Source organism: Rattus rattus, chromosome 7, assembly GCF_011064425.1.
Source record: "Rattus rattus isolate New Zealand chromosome 7, Rrattus_CSIRO_v1, whole genome shotgun sequence".
In the NCBI taxonomy this organism is placed as follows: Eukaryota; Metazoa; Chordata; class Mammalia; order Rodentia; family Muridae; genus Rattus; species Rattus rattus.
The window spans coordinates 90,414,634-90,434,507 of record NC_046160.1 but is presented as its reverse complement, the minus strand read 5'-3'; the positions used below and the strand labels follow the sequence as shown (position 1 = coordinate 90,434,507).

At 45.4% G+C, this 19,874-nt stretch overlaps 1 protein-coding gene across 1 annotated transcript in view; it reads right to left on the bottom strand.

Annotated features, from left to right (window-relative positions):
• The window catches only part of Mthfd1 (methylenetetrahydrofolate dehydrogenase, cyclohydrolase and formyltetrahydrofolate synthetase 1), a 66,614-nt gene extending 48,103 nt beyond the window's left edge, over positions 1-18,511 (bottom strand). Inside the window, exons 1-2 of the mRNA XM_032907964.1 lie at positions 18,180-18,511; positions 3,615-3,699 (exon numbers count right to left, since the gene is read on the bottom strand). Coding sequence (XP_032763855.1) covers positions 3,615-3,699; positions 18,180-18,220 — 126 coding nt within the window. The 5' untranslated portion in view covers positions 18,221-18,511. The remainder of the gene's footprint in view (positions 1-3,614; positions 3,700-18,179) is intronic.
• Positions 18,512-19,874: the final 1,363 nt, after the last annotated feature.

Here is a 19,874-nt window from a genome sequence, read left to right as displayed (position 1 = left end):
AGTGTCAGGATGGTGATGGCAGGGGTTAGCATTTGCATGGTAATGAGGATGTTAGACTATGGTTGGACAGGCGGTAATCTGCTGAGTAGTCAGCCTTGCAGAAATGTTTTCTGTATAAGATTGTGGTTTTGTAGAAGGTTGTGGTATACTGGTAGAGACTTTGGTGATACAGTTACCAAGCCGCCATATGTAACTACTGTCAAGGTTTTTCATAAGGAATATCACTTTAAATTCTGACAACCTTTATATAGTATGATGTCATTTGTCTTTTTTTTAAAAATTGTGTTGGCTTTTATATTGCTGGTACAAAAGTAACAGTGGGCAAGTCTGATGGTGGCAGCAAGTCTGATGGTAGCAGCATAGAACAAGGATACCAACTCCATTATTCTCCATGTATCTATCCAGTCATAGTCCCTCAGGAAAAATAGTTGGCCATTTCTCTAAGGAATGCTCTTGGTGAGCAACACCGATTATTGATGTTATTAAACTTCAACCTGGGAGTCTTGAGGACTTTATGTAAAGAATCAGGAAGTTCCCACAGCTCTCCCGCGGTCTGTGAAGGAAGCTCAGTGGCTATTAATAGAGAAAGCATTTGTGTTATTTTGCCTTGCCAGATGAACCAGATGCACTTTTCCACAGAAAACCAACTTTTCTTGAAAGAACCAACAGGGATTACTCAGGCTTCAGTATTTTGCAAATATTTTCTAAAATTGAACAACTGAGCTGGCCTGGTGCTACACACTGGCGATCTCAGCCCTCAGGAGGATGAGGCGAGATGACGCCACAAATCCAAGGCCAATTGACTTTGGCCACCAAATCTGTGTCAAAAAACAAACAAAAAACAAAACTGTTGATTCTGGGTGTGCTGACTAATCCTATGTCAACCTGACACCACCTAGAGTCACTTGGGAAGAAGGAACCTCAACTGAGAAAATGGCCCCACCAGACAGTTCTGTAGGCAAGCCTGTGGTGCACTTTCTTAGTGACTGATGTGGTTCTACAGAAAAGCAGCTGAGTAAGCCACGAGGATCAAGCCAGGAAGCAGCACTCATCCACGGCTTCCTTCTGCATCAGCTCCTTCTGCATCAGCTCCTTCTGCATCAGCTCCTGCTCCCATTGTGTATGCCGGTGTGTGTGCTCCTTCCCTGACTTCACCCAACAAACTGTGATTCAAGCTGTACAAAGCGCACGAGCCCTTTCCTGTCACGGTGTTTCAACACAGCAACAGAAGCACTAACTAAGACAGCTCCTGAGAGTTCCCCTTTGAATGCCACAGGAGTGCCATGGCACACGTGTGCACACACACACCAAATAAATGAACGTGTATGTTGTTTTGTTTTATTTTTAATTTTTCAACAGGTAATGCATGTCTTCCTACCAGAATTTACTACCAAAAGGTTCTAAACTGGGCATGGTAGTGCACTCCTACAATCTCAATACTCGGAAACTCAACGTCATCCTGGAGTTCAGAGCAGGGCCTGTCTCAAACACAGTTCTTTCTCCATAATGTTTATGCTAATACATCAGGAGTTCCCACTGGCGTTTTGAAACAAAGATGTAACACTTAATCTGGGTCCTGGCTCAGCGGTTCAGAGGAATACAGTGTGTTCACAGCACCCACACAGGGGAGCTCACAACCATCACTAACTCCAGCTCCCGGGAATCTGGTACCTCCTCCTGGACTCGCTGACCTGCCTACGTTCACGTGTGCACATATCTACACAAGGCACACACTTATACAGGTATTTAAAAATAATTAAATTATAAATAATGTATAATTAAAAATGAAAATCTTTTAGAGCAGGGCATGGTGGTGTACAGGAGGGCAGACAGATTCTCTGGGTTAGAAGCCTGGTCGACATAGGCAATTTCAGGCCAGCCAGTGTTGTTGAAAGAATTTTAATCCTGACCTGGAGTATCTACCCCACCTTTAACCTTTTAGTTCCCAAATAAAAGACACACAGAGCCTTTATATTTACAAAAGTCTTAAACAGCACAAGAGCTGGGTGGATACCCTCTAGTCTAATAGAATCTACTTCTTATCAATAACCGATTGATTACTATGAAACTTACTGTTTCAAGGCAGGGCTGCACAGTGAGATCCAGTCTAAAAAACCATTTTTAAAAAAGATTTATTTATGGGCTGGAGAGATGGCTCAGCGGTTAAGAGCACTGACCGCTCTTCCAGAGGTCCTGAGTTCAAATCCCAGCAACCACATGGTGGCTCACAACCATATGATGCCCTCTTCTGGCATGTCTGAAGACAGCTACAGTGTACTTATATATAATAAATAAAATAAGGGCATCAGATCTCATTATAGATGGTTGTGAGCCAGCATGTGGTTGCTGGGATTTGAACTCAGGACTTCTGGAAGAGCAGTCAGTACTCTCAACCACTGAGCCATCTCTCCAGTCCCTAAAAATTCTTTTAATGAGTTAATGTACTTGAAAATAAGTAAATAAATAAACCCAAGTTGTATTCCCGATTCAGTAACTATTAATAGCTAAGTTCTGTTTAAATTTTTTGAGTATAAAGGCTCCTACGAAGACCTAGTGGGTTGGGCTAATACTGTAGCTCAGTGGGTGGAGGGCTTGCCCAGCAGGCAGAAAGGCCAGAGTTCCAGCACCACACAAAACCAGGCAAGGTGGTGCATGCCTATAACCCCGGAGGCTGGGAGGCAGATCGGAGTCATCTTTACCTATTGGTGTAGGCAGGCCATCCTTACCTACATAGCCTTCATCGATACATCACTGGGGTATGAGATCCTAACTTAGAACACAAACAAGGAGAAAAGTGCCGAGGGAAAAAGCCCCCATACTGGCATAGAGCAAGATAAACAAACAGTACCTAGAAGCTGGGTACCAGAAGGGAGCCCACAATGAGAAGCCATGATTGCGTTTGAGGTTTCACAAGGTGGGAGGCAGAGGTCTGGAGTGCTGCAGCCTCTACTGCTGCGGAAGGCTGGGTAAGGATGGTGTTAAGGGGGTAAGGATGGTGTTGTTAAGGGGGTAAGGGTGGTGTTAAGGGGGGAAGGAAGGTGTTAAGGGGGTAAGGATGGTGCTAAGGGGGTAAGGAGAGTGTTAAGGGGGTAAGGGTGGTGCTAAGGGGGTAAGGATGGAGTTAAGGGGGTAAGGAAGGTGCTAAGGGGGTAAGGATGGTGCTAAGGGGTAAGGGTGGTGTTAAGGGGTAAGGATGTGTGTTAAGGGGGTAAGGATGGTGCTAAGGGGTTAAGGATGGAGTTAAGGGGGTAAGGAAGGTGTTAAGGGGGTAAGGATGGTGCTAAGGGGGTAAGGATGGTGCTAAGGGGGTAAGGATGGAGTTAAGGGGGTAAGGATGGTGCTAAGGGGGTAAGGGTGGTGTTAAGGGGTAAGGGTGGTGTTAAGGGGTAAGGGTGGTGTTAAGGGATTAAGGGTGGTGTTAAGGGATTAAGGGTGGTGTTAAGGGATTAAGGGTGGTGTTAAGGGGGGAAGGGTGGTGTTAAGGGGGTAAGGATGGTGTTAAGGGGGTAAGGATGGTGTTAAGGGGGTAAGGGGGGGGCGAAGGGGGCAAGGAGGGTGGTAAGGGGGGGAAGGGGAAGGGTGTTGTTAAGGGATTAAGGGTGGTGCTCTCATACCTGCAGGATTGCCAGGCCAGGGGTGAAGCCAGGTACCTGCTCCTGCATCTGAGTAACCTGGGTCTTCAGTCGATTCCTGATTTGCCTGGAGGGAAAGAAAGGGGAGTTACCAGCTACTTTACAGCACGCGCAAGTGAGGCCGATCACTGGATACATCTCTTGGAAATTAAACCCACCTTTGCTGATGGACATTATCAGATATGCATCTCGTGGCCTTCCCACCAATTTCCCATGCCTCAATTCACCTTAGATTGTTCTCTAAGTTCTAATGATGTCAACTGAGCCAGAGGCAAGTGCAGGGAGAGATGTTTAAAATACCACAATTGGGGGCTGAAGACGTAGCTCAGCAATTAAGGGAGAATTGCCATTGCAGAAGACCCAACCAGCATGATCTTAAGGGCCAGGCATGGAGGCTCAGCTACTCAGGAGGATCAAAAATTCAAGGCCTGCCTGGGCTACGAGTGAGTTCAAGGTCAGCCTGGGCAACTTAAGAGAGCCTGTCTTAAAATAAAAAAACAAAATCTGGGTGTATGGAGGAAACTCCTGTAATCCCAGTATTCAAGAGACTGAAGCAAATTACTGGGCGTTGGAGGCTGGACTGAGCTACATACAAGTATCAGGTAAGCAAGTACACAGCAAAGACTACGTCTCAATAAAAACAATTCGCTGTTTTACTTTATTCAAATTTTATTTCTAGTTAGTGACCTTTTTTTTTTTTTTTTCAAAGCATTATTCAACACAAGAATACAGCTCAAAAAAGAACAGGCCATAGTTTGAGTTTCTGCTGTTGTTGCTACTGCTTTTCAGCCAGATTTGACCGGATCATGGATGCTGCCCTACCGTGAAACAAGAACAGGCTGTCTGGCAGCTGCCCGTCTCCACATCCCTGGTCTCCACATCTCTGCTGTCCCAGCCTTTGCTGCTCCCAGGCAAGAGAAAGAGCTGTGGTGTGAGGACAGAGCTGAGGGCAAGCTTTGAGCTCTGCTGCCAAGTTCCCAGATTTGCTGCTTCTCCCCACTCCCCTTCCTCTAGCCTGCCAATCAAAGCACTTGAGGGCTCAGGTCAGACAACAGGAGCACAAAGTGCCTTGTGTCCAGCGCTCTACTGGGCAAACTGGGCATGGTACATGCACCTTTAATCCCAGCAGCCGAAAGTTCAGAGCAAGTGGGTCAGGAGCATGAGGTTATCACCTGATGAGTTTGAGTCCAGCCTGAGAATGTGTCTCAAAAACAAAGATGGGATAGGAAGGCAGAGGGGCATGTAGTAGGCCAAAGTTTTTGTCTTATCCCAACCTAAGCAAAATTTATATATGTAACTACTAGAAAGACATAAAATATGGCTCAAAGGGGAGGAGGGGGAGGAGGGAGATGAGAAACAACAGGTAGGCACTTCTGAAACGACTCCCTTGTCAAGTAACAAGGCAGAAGGTGTTCTGTACGACACTCACAAATGAAACACAAGCTCACAATAGTCCAGTGGCTTCCCTCGAGCCAACTGGCCAAAGGATGAACAAGTGCCAGGATATGGAGCCTGGTGGCCACCTGGAAAATGGGAATGACGGCCAGCACAGAGACGATTTTATTCTGGTGTGATGGGAGGTCATCACACGGCCGGTCATGTGACAGGAGGTCATCACACAGCCGGTCATGTGACGGGGGGTCATCACACGGCAGGTCATACATTGTTAGTTTGTTCTGGTTGCTGAACTGGAAACAGAGCATGGTGCTGCAAGCTGAGGCACTGGGAAAAAACCACCACCATTCAAGGCCAGGCCAGCCACGGTTGAGAGCAGATTACATCACTGCTGACAGGTTAACCTAAAAAAAAAACCCCAATAGGATTGTAGACCTATCTGCAGGAAGTGCGTAGATGTCACGGCTATGAGGACTCTGAGATTTGGGGGTTGTGAAATGGTAACAGAAAACTACGAACTGGGAGCACGCAGAGGCCCAGAGCAGATTTCATACCTACGCAGTCAAGCTACTTACCCATCTAAAGGCTAGTGGGCATTTGAGACCCACAGTTGGAAATCTAGGGAGAAATAAATAAAAACACTCAGCAGGTGGCAAAGCTGTGGGAACTGAGTGCCATAGGTGGTGAGCTGGAAAACACTGGTTTTACTCAGTAGGATAAGACCATAGAACAGAATGTTCCAGAGTTCCATGCTACCATTTAAATGAACCTAAGCACTCAAGTCTCTCTGGATCTGATCGACAGGCACCATAAAATAATCACAACCAGATAGAAGACGTGAAAACATGGACACCGATGCAGTTTTAAGATGGTACTGCCATCTAGTGGGTAGAGGCCAGAAGTTCAAGAAACAGATCAGACTAGGTAGATGGAGTGGACTCAGGAGGCAGAGGCAAGTGGGTCTCTATGAGTTCAAGGACAGCCTGATCTACATAGACTTCCAAGGTAGATGGAGCTACATAGTGGAGAGACCCTGTTTCAAAAAAGCAGTAGAGTATAAGGCTGGCTCAGCGGGCTAAGGAATGTCTGACAATCCTGAAAACCTGAGTTCAATCCCTGGGACCCACCCATAGACACCCCACCAGTTGTCCTCTAACCTCCAAGGCTGTGTCATGACAACACCAAGCTCCTTCCCCTCTGCCCTCCACCAAAAAGGAATAGCAGACCATGAACCCACCACACACACAAAATTAAGTGGAATAAAAAATTTAATTTCTAAAGAAACTATTTCATTTGTGTGCATGGGTGTTTTGCCTAAATGTAGGTAAGCGTACCATGTGTGTGCCTGGTACGTGCAGAGGACAGAAGAGGGTCATATCCTTGCAACTAGAGTTACAGACAGGTGAGCTGTAAGCTACCGTGTGCTAGGAACCTAACCTGGGTCCTCTGGAGGAACAAGCAGGGTTCTTAACCCATTGTCCCAATAAAAACCTCTTAATATTTTTTTTTAAAGGTTAAATAGCACATTATAAACCAGCAGTGTTGGCCCACACCTGTAATCCTAACACTCAGAAAGCTGAGGGAGAAGTGATATAAGTCTGCTATATGTTAGGTTAGCCTGGGCTACTGAATGAGAGCCTAATCCCAGGCTAGAAAGATAGCCCAGTGGAAGAACTTGCTGCCAAGACTGACAACTTTAATTCACCCTGGTGTGGTGGCTTAAATAGATATGGCCCCAGATTCATAGGTTTGAATGCTTGGCCCATAGGAAACAGCACTACTAGGAGGTGAGGCCTTGTTGGAGGAAGGGTGTCACTGCAGGGGGTGAGCTTTGATGGCTCCAGTGCTTAAGCTCTGCCCAGTGTGGGAATGCAGTCTCCCCTGGCTGCCTTCAGATCTAAATGTAGAACTCTTGGCTCCTCCAACATCATGTCTGCCTGTAGACTGCCATGCTCCCTGCCGTGATCAAGTTGGTCTCAAACTCACAGAGATCCACCTGCCTCTGCTCCTGAGTGCCAGGATTAAAGGCGTGAACCTCCACTACCTCACAAGAATTTCTTTTCAGTTTAAAGCTAAAAAAATATTGAATATAGACAGACACACATGGATATACATATACATGAGACAGACAAACACACTCAAAAATAAAATGAATCTTAATGCTAGGTGGTAGTGCCACACACCTTTAATCATAGCACCCAGGAAGCAGAAGCAGAACGATCTGAGTTCAAGGCCAGTCTGTCTACAGAGTGAGTTCCAGGACAGCCAGGGCTACACAGAAAACCCTGTCTTGAGAAATCAAAAACTTAGATGTTTCCCTTTATAAGAACTACCTTGGGGGGGCTAGAGAGATGGCTCAGAGGTTAAGAGCACTGTCTGCTCTTCCAGAGGTCCTGAGTTCAATTCCCGGCAACCACTTGGTGGCTCACAACCATCTATAATCAGGTCTGGTGCCCTCTTCTGGCCTGCAGGCATACATGCAGGCAGAAAGCTGCATGACATACACATAATAAATAAATGTAAAAAAAAAAAAAAAAAAAGGAACTACCTTGGTTATGGTGCCTCTTACTGAGTTTTGGTCTGTTGCTATGTATTGTTGGTAATCCTATACCTATAGGTCTAGTTTTGTTGTGCAACATTGTTCCTTAATTTAAAACTATTGGTTAAATAAAAATAGTTCAGCCGATTACTGGAGGGATGAGAGGTAGGCAGGTTTTGAGTTACCTGGCTAGGGGTAATGAAGAAAGGACAGAGGAAGCTGCCCGCCATGAGAGGAGATGAGCCATGGACAAGAGAAACAGCAAGTCATTGGGGTACACCGCTGGGGCAGTAGCCAGGCCAGCAGTTAGAAAAGTAGGAGTTATCCCCTAGTAACTGTCAAAGCCAAACAAAATAACCCCAGTCTGGTTTGTAAGCTAGACAGGGTAAGTTTAAATTGGTCTCTTCTCAGTAATGAACCCCTAAGACATCTGGAATCCACACACTGGAAACAGAGTGAGACTCTACTTCAAGACAGACAGACAGACAGACGATCCTGTCTCCCTGCCTGCCACCCTACTCAAGGGGCAGATCACCACCTATTCAGATCCTATAAGCTCCTGACATTAGGCATTCAGACCATAGGGCTGGGAATGGAGGTCAGCAGCCGGGCTTCTGCCTGGCACACACGGCCCCGGTTTCAATGCCAGTACTGCAAGAATACAGAACGGAACATTGCTAGGAACATTGCTAACTAAACTCTACGTCATCTCTCAAAGACTCAGGCATCCAGATTTTTTAGTATAATTACAGACATGAATGTGTTGTAATGTAATCTAATTTTTACAAATAATTCTGCAAGTCAAACAAAACATTTGGCTTGTAAGCTACCAGTTTTGTTACAAGTCAGAGTTAGAAGACAAGATGGGATGGCTCTGTATACAAAAACCAAGAAGCTGCCACCAGCTATATGCCAACAGGGAGAATCGTGCAGTGGGTCTGCCAGCATAGGGCGCACACCAGACTTAGTCTCCATATCTACCATTATCTAAGCAGATCTGGCTGTCAGAGCTGGTTATGATGACATGGGACAGCTACAAGCCCCCTGTAAACCTGGACATCACTACCAGTAAGAGACACAGAAAGAGAGAGAAGGAGCTGGTACACGAAAATACCCCCCACAAAGCCCATGATTCTGTTTTGGAGACTAAAGGAAAACCTAAGGTAAAAAGGGCTTGGGGGCCCAGAGAGAGGGGTCAGCCATTAAGAGAAGCTGTTTGGTTCCTAGTACACACAGGCTGCAGAGGATCCGATACTCTCTTCCGACTTCCAGGGACTATACAGAGAAACCCTGTCTTGGAATAAAAACAAACAAACAAACAAACAAACAAACAAAAGGGGAAGCCAAACAAATAGATCACATGAAACAGAATAAACCTCTGGAAGAACTGTGCCCTCATCTAAGAACCAAGGTGGTTCTGACAATGGCAGACCTCTCCTGAGGGCTGAGGGCCCGTGCTGGCTTCACCCTGAGGCCTGGGGCAAACCTCACCTCCAAAGTCAGTTCTGCCACTCACTCATTCAAGGGCCACTCAGTTTGCCCCGGGGCCATCCCTGCTGACCCCAGGTGGTTATTTATTAACCACTGAGGTCAAAGGTCCAACCACAGACCATTATTATTCATTCTTGGTTCAGAGCCTCCTTCCCCATAACACTGACAGGCTCACAGCCCATGGCCAAGCCCATAGGTAACTTTGACAAGAATATGACGTTCGTTCTCATCTCATTAACACGGAGCCCACCCACAGAAACCCCAGCTCTCCCCACACATTCTATTACTGGATATCTGACTTATCAAGTATCTATCGTCAGCAAACCCGACAAGGGGAGATCTGGGCTATTTTATTCACTGATAGTTTTGGGCTTTGAAGATGTCCTGGCATAGATAAAGCACATCGAGTAAGAGAATAAATACACAAAGGACACATAGCTGTCTCTATCCCCAAGCCGCCTCCGCCTGCCAACGTACTAGGATAGTATGGGTTATATAGTAAGACCTTCCCTTACTTTCCCACAAGGTTGAAGCTTGTGGCAGAAGGCTGTAATTCTAGCTGAGAAGCTAAGGCAGGAGAACAACAAGTTTGAGGTTCGCCTGACCTACAGAATGAGTTCAAAGCTAGCCTGGGCAATTTAATAGGAACCATCTCAAAAAGTAAAAGAGAGCCAGATGTAGTGGGGCAGACCTTTAGTCCCAGCACTCAGGAGGCAGAGGCAGAGGCAGGCGGATCTCTGTAAGTTCGAGGCCAGCATGGTCTACAGGGCTGAATCCAGGACAGTCAGGGCTACAGAGAAACTCCATCTTGAAACCACCTCCACCCCAAAAAGGAAAAGAGAGCGTAAGGAGCTCATGGCTCAGGGGTAAGTCCTGGCTTTACCAGGGAGAGGGGAGGATAGGATGTGTCTGGCCTAGCAGAAGGAAAAGTGGACGACTTCCTCCCTAGAGCCTCTATGTACACACAGCTCAAGCTAAAAGATCACCTCTGGGACAGGATTCCCACAGCTACGGCCCAAGCATGCAGGTACTGTAAGGACTGAGCAGGCCATCTCGCCTACCAAACAAATTCTTGTTCACTGAGAACTGTCAACAGGTACAGCAGCTCCTAGGTCAAAGTGACAAGGAGCCACCATAGGAGAACACTGAAGAAAGCTGCTGAGGGCCAGTGAGGGCGCTGAGTGGACGAAGGTTCTCACTGGGCAAGCCTAAAGGCCTCAGTTTGACCCCTGGAACCCTCGGTCAGGGGAAATCCGACTCTACAGAGTCCTCTGGTCTCCAGATGTGCACCGTGACACAGTGCATCAGCACCCACACACAATGCCACATTAAATTTAAAAAGAAAGAAGAAAACTCCTAGGGTTGGCTGATATCATTCAAAAGTAAAACACTTGCCTAGCAAGGCCTTAGGTTTGAATCCCAGCACCCACCAAACAAAAAAATTAACCATCACGTATTGGCACACGCCTATAATCCCAGCATTCCCGAGATAGGAGGCAGAGTCCACAAAGATATCATACACTACATAGTTAAGCTCAAGGCCAGCCTGGCTAGATTAAGATCCTGTCTCAAAGAAGAAAGGAGAAAAAGTAGTTTGTAACCACAAAGGAACCTTGGTCTTGAACCTGGGTCTCTGTAAGCGCTAAATGCTGAACCTCTCAATGGAACCACATTGATAAGAACCGGCCACTCTTCAGTGGAACAACGTAAAAAGTTAGCTTGTTAAATTATGACCTTGTGTGTTCCAGTCCCTACAATTCTAAGACACATTTGTAGTGAGAATCTGGTTTCTTTATAAACCCAGTTGTGTTATGGGACTGTTTTAATCCCCGGTGTGGGTCATGGTGTTGCTTCACCACAGCAGCTGACTCGTGCTCTGGCAAGGGCGTGATTTTGCCAGCTGAAGATGGTGTACGTTTGGAATTCTGAGGACTCTTCAGAGGGTATGAAAATGCCACACTCTGGGAAAGGAGGCGGCTGCTGCGGCTTGTCAAGTGGTTGTGAGCAAAGAGACAAGAAGAAATTGGATATCCTGAAGTCAAAGACCAACAGAACAAGAACAAGACCCAAAGAACAAGATGCTGGACAACTGGACTAAGAAGAGACCAGCGTCACTGAGGTGAAATCTTCTGGGAAGTGTTTTTTCTGAGAGCACAAAGATGGCCAAGGATGTACCTCATGCTGCAGTTGGACTTGGTATACGTAAAAGTCACCCGTGTGGTACTGGTTTTGAAGGTATAAAGGGGTCGTGAAGAGTAGCAGAAGCTTGGTACAGTGAGAGGGCAGGGAAGGCCATCGGTGAAGGTGCAGCCTCAGTTGCAGTTGACATCCATGGACTGAAGGAGTCATGCAAAGATGTTAAAGCTTGGCACCATGAAGAGAGCCTATGAGGCTAACTGGTGAAGCCTAGTTACATTGAAAGACCCTATAGTAATGGAGATGCCAGTACCATGGATGACGGCAGGCCCAAAGCTTACCCTGCACGACAGCTTCCACTAAGTTCCCAAGTTGACTAGATGGAGTGTCTACAGTGCCTAGACTGGCCACCAGCTCCACTTTGCCTCCTCCCTTTCTCTTTTGTTCTTTTTCTCTCAGTCCTGGGATTGAACATGGTGCTTCACACAGGCTTGGTAAGCACTAAGCTATGTTCAGCCATCTTTTTTTAAAAATTTGGGATAATGTCTCACTTCAAACTCATTCTGTAATCCAGGCAGCTGTGAATTTACCTTCTCCCAATCCCAAGCTTTCCAAGTAGCTGGGATTACAGGCTTGTACTACCAGGTCTCAAGCTTGAGATCATCCCGTCCTAGCCACACACACACACACACACACACACACACACACACACACACACACACCCAGGTCATGGAGGTTATTGGACCCAGGCCATTTCTTGATCACAGGCACATTTGGCTGAGAAAAATTCATTGCCACATAAGCTTGTGATGGTGTAATTTTGTATCTTCTTCCTGAAGCAGAGCCTTATGTGACTAGTCTGGCTAGGAACTTACTTATGAAGGGGGATGGCCCTGAACTTCTGATTCTCCTGCGTACACATCATAAGTTCTAGACTTACAGGCTTAACCACCATGCCAGGCCACATGACCACATGAGAAAGAGTGAAAGAGAGGAAGCAAGCAAACAAGCTGGCTTTTATTACATTTATTTACTTTGTTTGTATGGCTATGTAAATGAATTATTCTTAATATAAATATAAACAGTGAATTAATTAGCTGGCTGTATTTCTTTATCTTATGCTATTCCCCAATAACCACACAGAAAAGAAGATAAGATTTATTCAAAACTGCACCTCAATAACTGGGCAGTTAAATGATCTACCTTTAACTCCTGTGGTAATCTGGCTACCTCCCAGCCCCATACCATGACACTTGTGTGTTATTATTGATCTGGTTCTTGAGAACCTTCCTCATGGCTCCAATTCCTCCACCCTACCAGCTCATCTGAGTCTCCCCTCTCTCGCTCTCTTTCCTCTGGCTAGCAGGCATCCCATCCTACTCTCTCTTCTGCCCAGCCATTGGGTGATCAGCCTTTATTGACAAGGCACAGAATAAATGGTAAGAACAGTTGTTTGAGACTGGAGGTTCTTGGTATATGCATTACAATGTCATATCTAGATTAAAACAAGATATGAGAGCAGAAAAACCATCATTTGAATAACCCAAGGGTAAACTCTACACATCTTAAAAGACATTGTGCCTTCACGGCTATCCATTAGAGTTCAGAGGACAACTTATAGGGGTCAGTTCTCTCCTTCATGTGGATTTTAGAGACTAAAAACTGAGGTCCTCGGCCTTGGTGGCAAAAGCCTGCTTTTAGGTAATTTCACTGGACCTCTATCCTATCTCTCACTTTGAATAAAGACAAAAACCTCCAATTGATTCTAACATGAAACCAATGTTGTAAACCACTGGAATAGATCTCAAGCCGGCTACTGCTTTCAAAAAGAAAGGGTTGGGGATTTAGCTCAGTGGTAGAGCACTTGCCTAGCAAGCGCAAGGCCCTGGGTTCAGTCCTCAGCTGGTGGGGGGACGACGGGGGACCAAGTAAGCATTCATGTATACATCAATTATAGATTATCAATATAGCTAATGTATACTGAACATTCGATATGTGCCAGAAGATTCTTGTGTTTCTCTGTTAAGGACTCTGTAGGTAGCTGGCATGGTAGCACACACCTTTAATCCCAGTGCTCAGAAGGGAGAGGAAGGAGGAGGGATGTTTGTGAGTTCCAGGACAGCCAGGGTAATATAGAGGCCCTGACTCACAAAACTAAAACTACCATTTCATTTTGCTAGAAACCCAATAAGCTAGATATTACTTTTAATTTACAACTAGTAAAAAGTGAAAAAGTTTCTAGGTACTTTAGATATAGACATAAACTGCATAATGTACCTCGTATCACTTAAATTATTTTTATTATTTTTTGTTGCTGTAAAAATGTAAAAAATAAAAACGCTGTCTTTTATCCCTCACTAGGTCTGCACTTCAGTGCCAAGGTATCTGGTAGACATCTTGTCAGAAGCCCACATTCCAATTCCGTGGCAGCACAGACCAGCCGCCCCACACTTCCTTACACTTAAATCTGCACATGAAAGAACACGCCTTTGATCCAATTGATAAGATATGATTGCCCACCTAAACATACAAAGTCCTGTACACATCCATCCCTTAGAACATTTATAACAACCTGTAAGGGTACAGCATGGAATCTTAACGTCAGCTCCCATGTTGTCCTGCCCTGGCTTCTCTGCCCCTCCTGTCTCTTCCTTTCCATTCCAGTCTCCTCCTCTTCCTTCAATCTTTTCCCATCCTTAGGGCAGTGGAATTAGCATCAAAATACAGATAACTCCAGGACAAACCACAGCAATTTTTGTATTCGGGTGTTTCGTCTGCATGTTTATATGTGAACCGGGTGTTCCTGATGCATGGGCCATCAGATCCCCTGGATCTGGAGCTACAAATGAGCTTCCAAATGGGTGCTGGGAATTGAACTCAGGACCTCTGGAGGAACAGTCATTGCTCTTAACCACTGGGCCATCTCTCCAGCGATTTTTGGTTTTTTGTTTGTTTTTTTTTTTTCCTTTTTTTCGGGGCTGGGGATCGAACCCAGGACCTTGCGCTTCCTAGGCAAGCGCTCTACCACTGACCCAAATCACCAACCCCGATTTTTGATTTTTAATGGAGCTTATATTTACTTTCCTCTCCACTCAACCAAAGCACACCCATACCACCAATTCCCAGTCACCCACCAAGTCAAAACCTAAGTTATCTCTTTACAATCTAATAGGAACACTTAAAGAAAGAGCACAATAGAAGGCATGAATATATATTCATAACCAGAAACAGGTACTTTAGTAATCTATATGTTGAAAAAGACTCAAAGACATAAAACTAACAAGCAGGTGGGTGCATGTGCAAGCGCACTCAAACAAACACACACACACACACACACACACACACACACACACACTCTACTCAGGACCTCTTCTGAGGGAAAAGCAAATTAAAACCACTGAGATAAAACTTCACACCCATGAGGATGTACATCATCAAAAGAGCCAGGCTAAAGGTTCAGCAATTAAAAGTCCTTACAGTGCAAGCCTAACAACCCTAATTCCAATTTCCATTCCTCAATGAAGGGGATCTACTAAAAGTTGTCCTCTGGTCTCCACACTCATACACATGGTTCAAGCTCACTGTAAAACACACACACACACACACACACACACACACACAGAGAGAGAGAGAGAGAGAGAGAGAGAGAGAGAGAGAGAGAGAGAGAAAAGGAAATTCCAGTACACTGTTGGTGGAAACATGAATTCATATGGCCACTAAAGAAAGTAGCACAGAGTTGTCTTTTAAAAATCAGAACTATCCTTCTGTGGCAAAAACCAAGAAGAAGCAATGGGCTAGGGGGTCTGGCTCTAAGATTTCACTAGTACCAGTGGCTGGTGGGGCCTGGACCTACAATGTCACCTCTGTTGTCACAGTCAAGTTAGCATCAAAAGACTAAGGAACTGAATGACCAGTAAATGCTATCAATTCTAGCCTATAGTAAATGGGATAATTTATGTTGAAATTAAAAAAAAAAATTAGACGGTCAGAACATGGTGGAGCTCGCTTTTAATCCCAGCACTCCTGAGGCAAAGGCCAGCAGATCTGTGAGTTCAAAGCCATCCTGGTCTGCGGAGTGAGTTCTAGGACAGCCAAGACTACACAAGAGAAACTCCCATTTCAAGCAAAAGTGTACGCACACACACACAAAATTACATGATGGGTCTGGAGAGATGGCTCAGTGGTTAAGAGCACTGTCCACTCTTCCAGAGGACCCAAGTTCAATTCCCAGCACCCCTCTGACAGTTCACAATTGTAACTCCAGCTCAAGGTGATTTGACACCCTCACAGAGACATACATAGGGACAAAACACAGATATACATAAAATAAAAAAAGTGTTAACTAGGGGTTGGGGATTTAGCTCAGTGGTAGAGCGCTTGCCTAGCAAGCACAAGGCCCTGGGTTCGGTTCCCAGCTCTGAAAAAAAGAAAAGGGAAAAAAAGAAAAAAGTGTTAACTAAATAAAGTTACAAAGTACTCTATGAATATGTCCCGATTATGTATCCATTTAAATTTTTAAAAATCAAATCAAGTTTTAAAAATTAAAAGCAAAATAGAATTATCAGAACAATTTCTTTCCTGGCTGTGTAGCCAAAAAACCTTAAATTACAACCTTGTAAAGAAATCTGTCCACTAATAACAATTATAGCATTAATCACAAGAGCTAAAATATGGGAACAACCTATCTAGGTTGCAACCTTATTAATGGTTGCTCTTATGACATTACAGATTCTTTTGAAGCCAGGGCATTGCAGGTGCCAGTTCCTCTACCATTGAATAGCCATGGCTTCAACAGACAACAGAGAATTAGACATACTGTGAAATCTTACTCATCCTTAAAAAAAGGAAATCTGTCACATGGATAGAACCCAGGGCACTATGATTAAGGAAGCAACCCTGACATTATAAGAAAAATGCTACATAATTGCATTTATAGGGAAGTTAAATCCAAGCACACAGCTAGAAATAAAACAGGGCAGGGTCTTATTGAACCCCAAAGAATACAAAGTAGGAGATATGGAAGAGTAACAAGCCAGGAGCTGCAGGGTAGAACAGAGGACTATGGTAATGAAAGGATACTGTATCCAGGATTGTGCAAAGAAACTTACTTCATTTTAGCAAGCCTTATAAGTAACTACCCATGCATGCGGTTACTTTACTTTAGTAACCGTATACATTGTTACTACATATATGTATCCCATAATTTGTAGCCAATCTTAAATATACACGGAAAGTTTTTAAAAAACATTATAATTTGTGTGTGTGTGTTTATAAGTGCATGCCATGCCTGTACATGGGTACCCAGAAGGAATCTTTCCCTTGGAGCTGGAGTTACAGGCAGTTGTGAATGGTCTAAAGAGAGTGCTAAGAACTGAGTTATATCTGGAAGTACAAAATGTGCTTTCATAATTCCTGAGCCACCTCTCCAGCCCCCACATTAAGGCTTAAGAAAGAAAAAAAAAAAAGCAGACATGGTGATATGTCTTTAATCCCAGCACTCAGGAGGCAGAGGCAGAGGCAGGTAGATCTCTTTGAGGCCAGCCTGGTCTACAGGGTGAGTTCTAGGACAGCCAGGGCTACACAGAGAAACGCTGTCTTGAAAAACAAACAAAAGCCTGAGTAGTGGTACAGACCTGTGAGGTCATCCTTTGGAAGGAGTAAGCACTGAGTCAGTAGTTCAAAGCCAAACTCAGATACATTTGAGTTTGAGGCAAGCCTGGGTTACCTAAGACCTTGTCTTAACAAAAGAAAAGAAAAAAAGCACACAGATGTATTATGATTTCTAGTCCAAAAATCTGGAGTTCTTCCTTGCCTTAGTACAAGATTCACCACTTAATTTATACTTCTCTTTTTTTCCCAGTCTTCAACAAAGGATCATTTTACCCTGAGGTAGGCTTCACTATCATTCTCTCAACGCTTCTTCTGACAAAGTCAAGTGTTTCCTGGACAATTACTGTTAGCCACAGCAGTTAACAAATACCCAGTGATACCTAATGTAAAAGCAACCTTCAGTCCACACCTTTCTTTCCTCAGCAGTCCCCAACACTCACTCCCTAAACAAAAAGCAAGGAACTAGCCCAGAGGTTAAGCACACTTACGGCTCAATTCCCAGCCCTCTCTCCCAAAAGAGCAAAAGGGTGCTACTACTCTCTGGGAGGACGCTTGGCAAACATTTCCTCTAGTTAAGCATTTAAATCTGCAGGGCCAGAAGAGGTGGTCAAATGGAATATGAAATTGTCAGCACACAGAAGCCAAACTAAAAAATAACTTTAGTGCCAGGACAGATAGGGGGCTGTTATAGGGTAGAGCATGAGAGGGCTGGGGTTGTAGTACAGTGCTGGCCTTGCATGTGCGATACCTTGGAAGTGAAGCACGGACCAGAAGGAAGAAAGAAAGTAAAAGATAGCATTTGGTGTTAACAAGGAATGCACTGAATTAGAGGAAATCCTCTAGTCCAGGTGTGGTGGTGCACGCCTTTAATCCTAGCACTCCAGAGGAAGAGACAGGAGGGGATCTCTATGAGTTCAAGGCCAGCATGATCTACAGAGTGAGTTCCAGGACAGTCAGGGCTCCGTGAAGAGACCCTGTGTCAGAAGACAAACAAACCCGGGTCAAATCTTGCCACAATCGAATCACCACCAAATTGCAAGACAAGCGGCTATGCTGGGTTTCTGAGTTTGGACTCCACAGGCAGCCCGTGTCTAAGCAGGATGCCAGCAGCTACACTTTTGAGAGCAAGATCAGGTCAGGACTTGCCGCCAAAACATAGGGCTGCAGACACCCCAGGCAGTCTATTGCAATTGCACATTGGGCCGGGCATGTTTCTTAGGCTTCAGGAAACCAATCTTCAGATTCTAGGGGCTGTGTCAATGTCCTCCCTTCCCACAAAGCCCATCTAAGCACCTCTCCTGCAGAGCCCGGGTGCTTGGGGATCTGCACGCCCAGCTCTGAGCCCAGGACCACTATCAGCAGTGGCAAGTACTTACGCGGAGACCACTTTCCCGTTCAGGATTCCCGCTGGTGCCATGGCCTTTGCTAGTCTGCTACCCACGAAGAACACCAGCAAAATTCAGGTTCCAGTCCCTCCGCGCGCGTACCGGACAGCACAACCCACGTGCTCAGGGATCTCCCGGGGAAACTCAGTCAGTGCGCCTGCGTCGCGCTCCCAGCAGCGAAGGTGCGCAGGCGACCGGAATGACGTCGTGACCCGCTGACAGCGGAGGCAGGAGAGTCTGAGGGAGCCAGTGGGCCCAGGCAGCAAGAAGACTGTCACCAAAGACTGGTTGGCGGCTGTGACTGGCTGTGGAAAGAGCCTGTGTGGAGCTTGCCTCTGATGACCTGGGAGCTTCCCGCGTCGCTTTTAGCCAATCAAAGATAGTGTATAGGGGGCGCGGTGGGGCGGGGTCTAGGCGGAGTCTGAGCAGAACCCCGGCAGGAATGGGCCTGTCTGAACCAGTTCCCCTGACCTAGGTTGCAGTGACAGTCTCCTGCAGAGCCTGTGTCGCGGCTTTGTCCTTTCTTCCTTCCTTCCTTTCTTTCTTTCTTTCTTTCTTTCTTTCTTTCTTTCTTTCTTTCTTTCTTTCTTTCTTCCTCCCTCTCTCTCCTCTCTCTCTCTTCTCTCTCTCTCTCTCTTTTTCACCCTCTTTCTTATTTATTTATTTATTAATTTATTTATTTATTTATTTATTTATTTATTTATTTATTTATTTTTGGCTCGTCCTGACTTCTTCAGGCAGGAGCTTGGAGGCCTTAGGCTAATTACGGGCACTGACCTGGAGCGGGTGATGCGACTTTCCACGTTGTCATAACCCCAAGCTTTCAGAGTGTGGTGGGGGGCACCCGGATAACTTTGCCTATCTGTAACCCTCTTAGCAAGAGTGAGGATATCTTAATGAGACAATTGTGTCCTTCTGGTTAGCCATCTGCGGAGAAAGCACCTCAAGGAATTGGATGTTTCCCAGAAAAAGATTTCAGAGCTCACCTTGCAGGACTGAAGCCTTGACAGTGATGGACGGGACCACACCTCGACCTTCACTGTTCAGCTCTGTTTAACTCTAACTCTCTACTTAAACCTTAGCCTTATATTGGACCCAGAAGACAACTTCTCTTTGTCCCTCTTCCCAATGTATTCCCGTATTGAATAAATCTCCTTTTTCTATTTCTTACCATTACTTGTTTAATGGGCTTATTAAGAATGGTGTCTAGGGGTTGGGGATTTAGCTCAGTGGTAGAGCATTTGACTAGCAAGCGCAAGGCCCTGGGTTCGGTTCCCAGCTCAAAAAAAAAAAAGAAAAAAGAAAAAAGAATGGAGTCTAACCTGGTTTATTGGATTGTCAGAGCCCAGGGTCTTACTCTCAATTCTAGTAAGAGTAGGGAGGATCAATCCACAGCCTTGGCATAGAGACAAGTTCGTTATGACTTAACTATAACTCAGCCTTCCATAACTAAAATTGAACCTGTTATCCTCCCTGGGTTGAAACCCATAGGCAGGCTCAGCCCAGCAGCTGAGAGGGGTCTCAGAGCAGGAGCATGGGGCTCCATCAGTGTGGAGGGAGCAGAACTCAGAGCCAGGGACCCTTCCCTCTCAGCAGATCAGTACTGAGGCAGAGACCACTCCGGTAATAATTAGATGCCAGCAAGGCTGACATTCACCCTGTACAGAAGTGAGTTTGGCCATGTCC